The sequence below is a fragment of the Pezoporus occidentalis genome, unplaced genomic scaffold (genome assembly GCF_034315485.1).
Source record: "Pezoporus occidentalis ecotype Australia unplaced genomic scaffold, CSIRO_AGI_Poc_V1 ctg229, whole genome shotgun sequence".
NCBI lineage: Eukaryota > Metazoa > Chordata > Aves > Psittaciformes > Psittacidae > Pezoporus > Pezoporus occidentalis.
This window is the reverse complement of record NW_026914169.1, coordinates 1,522,551-1,526,234: the sequence shown is the minus strand read 5'-3', so window position 1 is coordinate 1,526,234 and position 3,684 is coordinate 1,522,551. Positions and strand designations below refer to the sequence as shown.

The following is a 3,684-nucleotide window of genomic DNA, read 5'->3' as shown; positions in this document are numbered from 1 at the left end:
AACTTTTGGACACAGCAGCTCTACTGGCACTGCACTAAGCTACAAAGAGCCGAGACCTTTGCCTGTTTCAATCCACTTCCAATTTTCAGTCATACAAAGAATGATTTATACCCCTATAAAAAAGACTCAGCAGGTGTTATGCTAGTCAATAAAAAACACAGAACCATTCTAAGACAAGCTAAGAGTTGCTTCTGAAAGTCATACCCATCCGAGCCATGAGTGCAACTACTGAACTTTTATGATAAAATTGGATTTCATGTTATCTTCCAAAGCTGTACAAACCACTGCTTCAGAGGACAGCTGACTCCCTGGTAGCACATCAGCAGAGGTCCTGCTCCTCATACTGCACTCAGCCAGCACAAACAAGAGAAAAGAAATGCATTTCAGCTGGGGAGATTTCTATGAAAAATGGGGTGTCTTTGCTCAGAAGAGTCTGGCGTAATCTTTCCCTATCCTTTTCTTTTTTCAGTAAGTCCCCATGCCAAGAGGCAGCAGATGTCCAATGGCAGCTCCATCACCCAGTTCCTCCTCTTGGCGTTCGGAGACACGCAGGACCTGCAGCTCTTGCACTTCTGGCTCTTCCTGGGTATCTACCTGGTTCCCCTCCTGGATAATGGCCTCATCATCACCACCGCAGCCTGTGACCACTGCCTCCACAACCCCATGTACTTCCTCCTCAACTTCTCCATTCTTGACCTGGGCTTCATCTCCACAACTGTCCCCAGATCCATGGCAAATTCCTTCTGGCACACAAGGAAATTTTCTTTTTCAGGATGTGCTGCCCAGGTATTTCTGTTCGTCTTTTTCATTTCAGCAGAGTATTACCTTCTCACCATCATGTCCTATGACCGCTACATTGGCATCTGCAAACCGCTGCACTACGGGACCCTCCTGGTTGGCAGAGCTTGTGCCCACATGGCAGCAGCTGCCTGCAGCAGTGGGTTTCTCTATGCTGTGCTGCACACTGTTAATACATTTTCACTGCCACTCTGTCAAGGCAATTCTGTGGACCAGTCCTTCTGTGAACTTCTGCAGCTCCTTTTTAATCTGAGATCCATCCTCCACATTGCAGGAATAAATGGGAAATGAAAACAGCTTTCTGGCTGCACCAGCTCTCTGATGGCTGCTCTGTGTCTATTTTGTACTGCATGGCCATGCAGGGTGAGAACTCACACCAGGAGGTTGTGGTGTAGAGGCAGGGCTTGTGGAAGCCATCCAAGTGCAGGACAGAGGTGGCTTGAGCAGACCCAGAATGTAACCCAAGGTCCATTGTCACCACCCACCCATTGGCCATCTTTCTCTGGCCATTTCCAGCCCTGGCTGTTCAACCCAGGTTTAAGGGTGAGTTTTACTGTAAGGCCATCTCCATCCTCCTGCTGATCCCAGTGTCTGTATCATGGGAATGGCCAAGCCTGCCCAGCTTCCCTCCTGGCCAGAGCCTGGCAGACTCTGGAGCAGAGATGTCTGTGAAGCCCCGCAGGTGACTTGGTATCTCCAGAAGCTTGGAGAGGCTGCCCAACAGGAAGGTCATGGAGTGACAAAACACTAAGGAATGCTGAGGGCATCATGTCAGAGGACCATTCCTCACCCTGAATGTACCCTGTCCTGTGCTGTGCTTGCACTGTGGGGCTGCGATGTCACAGGACAGAGCACTAACAAGGGCCATGAAGCAGCTGTCAAGGAGTGACAGCAAGGACAGGTACAGACAAGCGGTTTATGTACATTTCCTTTGCTCTGCAGGTATGACTTTGGGAAAGGCAAAGCTCGTCTGGAATTGGTGCCTGTAAGGAAAGTCAAGAGCAAAAAGAAGAGCTTCAGGACTTGAGAAAGAAAATGCAGGGCTACAGCTGGATGGAACAGCAGACATCCATGGGTCTGAGGGACTCAATGCCTACTTGGCTTTTACAGGAAAGGTCTGTGAGCTCTGTGCTCAATGAAGAGGTTCCAGAAAGAGGAGAGAACATATTTACAGGAACCTCAGGAAATCCCAGAAGGACAAATTCCAGTTTCTGCCCCTGCACGAGACTCACCTTGGCAATGACGCTGCCTGGGTCTGTCTGTCTGGGAGCAGCCCAGTAGGTAAGGTCTTGGTCTGCTGGAGCTGGACAGGAGGCAGCCATATGACTGCCAGGGAGGCCACCAGCATCCTGACCAAGGACCATGGTCAGGAGACCAAGAGAAGGGATGCTCTGGAATACTCCATGCAGGCTTCAGATCCCCAGTTCAGGCAAGATATTGGAAAGGGCCCTCAGGGCTAGAACATGTTGCCTGTCTGGAGAGGCTGAGGGAGTTGGATTGTCCAGCCCAGGAAGAGGAGGCTGATGAGGACTTCATCACAGCCTGCCGGTACTGATGAGGAGGTCATGGAGAATACAGAGTCAGATTCCTCGCTATTGTGCATGGTGGGATGACAAAAGGCAAAGGGAGAAGGTGAAAGAGGAGAGATTTAGTCAGGACATAGAGAAAAATGTTTTCCCCATGAGCATAGCTAAGTGCTGGAACAGGTGACCCAGAGAGGCTGTGCAGTCTCTGTCCTTCGTGTTTTCTAACTCAGACTGTATCAAGCCTTGAACAACTTTCTCTGACCCTGTTTCTGGCAGGTTGGACTGTAGAACTCCTGAGGTAACCTTCCAACCTCAGTTTTCTTAAGGCTCTATTGCTAACTGGAGCAGAGCAGATATTGATGAGGCATGAATCCTCCAATGCTGTAGGTGAGCATCACAACTAACATCTGCTACCAGCAAAGAGAAGCTGACACCTCAGTGTTACTTGCTCTGTGCAGACTGTGGAGTCCTGGGCAGGGAAGGTTTTGGGGCCTGCAGCTCTATGAAGGACACAAATGATCTTGTTTTAACACCTGCAAGCCTGTCAGGCATCAGTTACTGTCTATGAAAATGAAAGTATGCACAAAATATAGAAGCACTTTTTCAACAGCTCAGTCACTTGAGTACATTTAAGACCTGGCAATGTTTTCCCAAAATGACAAAATGAGAAATTCCAGGAAGTGTATTAATGGTAGGAAAAGAAATACTGATCTTCCCCTGTACTTGTATTACCTACTCTATCTGTAATTTCATCACCCTCACCATTCAGGTGTCTCTGACTCTCCGTATCAAGTGGCCACATCTAAAAACTTTTTAGCAGACAATCTGGACATATACCCTTCCCATTGCTCTCAGGATTCCTCCTCCACTTGCTCTTTGGTCTTCCAGATCCCCTCAAATATCTGCTCTCTGCTTTGAGCTGCAGGAAGCTAGAAACTTGCTTCATCTTTCTAAAGTCCACACAACCTTAATTGTGTTTATATCTATCCTTTCTTATCTCTCTATTTAAAACTGTTCTACACAAATCACTTGTGAAAGGGGGATCATGCTAGATGCTGCTTAGACTTGGCATGCAGCTGAGGAGTTATATAGCATTTAACTTTTGTTTGTCAGTAGTGAAGGGAGGTTTTCAGTCCCTGTGTGCAGCCCAGTTCTCTAAGAAAAGTAGGAGGGAGCTGGTGTAAAGGAGTTGCAATATCCAGCTGCAGATCTCAGTGGAGTTGTGCAAGCTGTGAGGACTTAAAGAAAATTCCAGGAAGACACATGGCTCATTAGGGCCTTCAGTATTTTAATGAACCCCACAGCCTTTTTGGTGTTGAGTCCATGTACCTCAGCTACTGAGAGGAGACTGAAGAACCCT

At 47.9% G+C, this 3,684-nt stretch overlaps 1 protein-coding gene across 1 annotated transcript; it reads left to right on the top strand.

The window, feature by feature from the left end:
• Positions 1-226: 226 nt before the first annotated feature.
• Positions 227-3,344, top strand: LOC134164994 (olfactory receptor 14C36-like). The gene has a single exon (XM_062621313.1). The coding sequence runs from the start codon at positions 409-411 to the stop codon at positions 1,087-1,089; it is 681 nt and encodes a 226-aa protein (XP_062477297.1). The 5' UTR covers positions 227-408; the 3' UTR covers positions 1,090-3,344.
• The last annotated feature ends 340 nt before the right edge of the window (positions 3,345-3,684 follow it).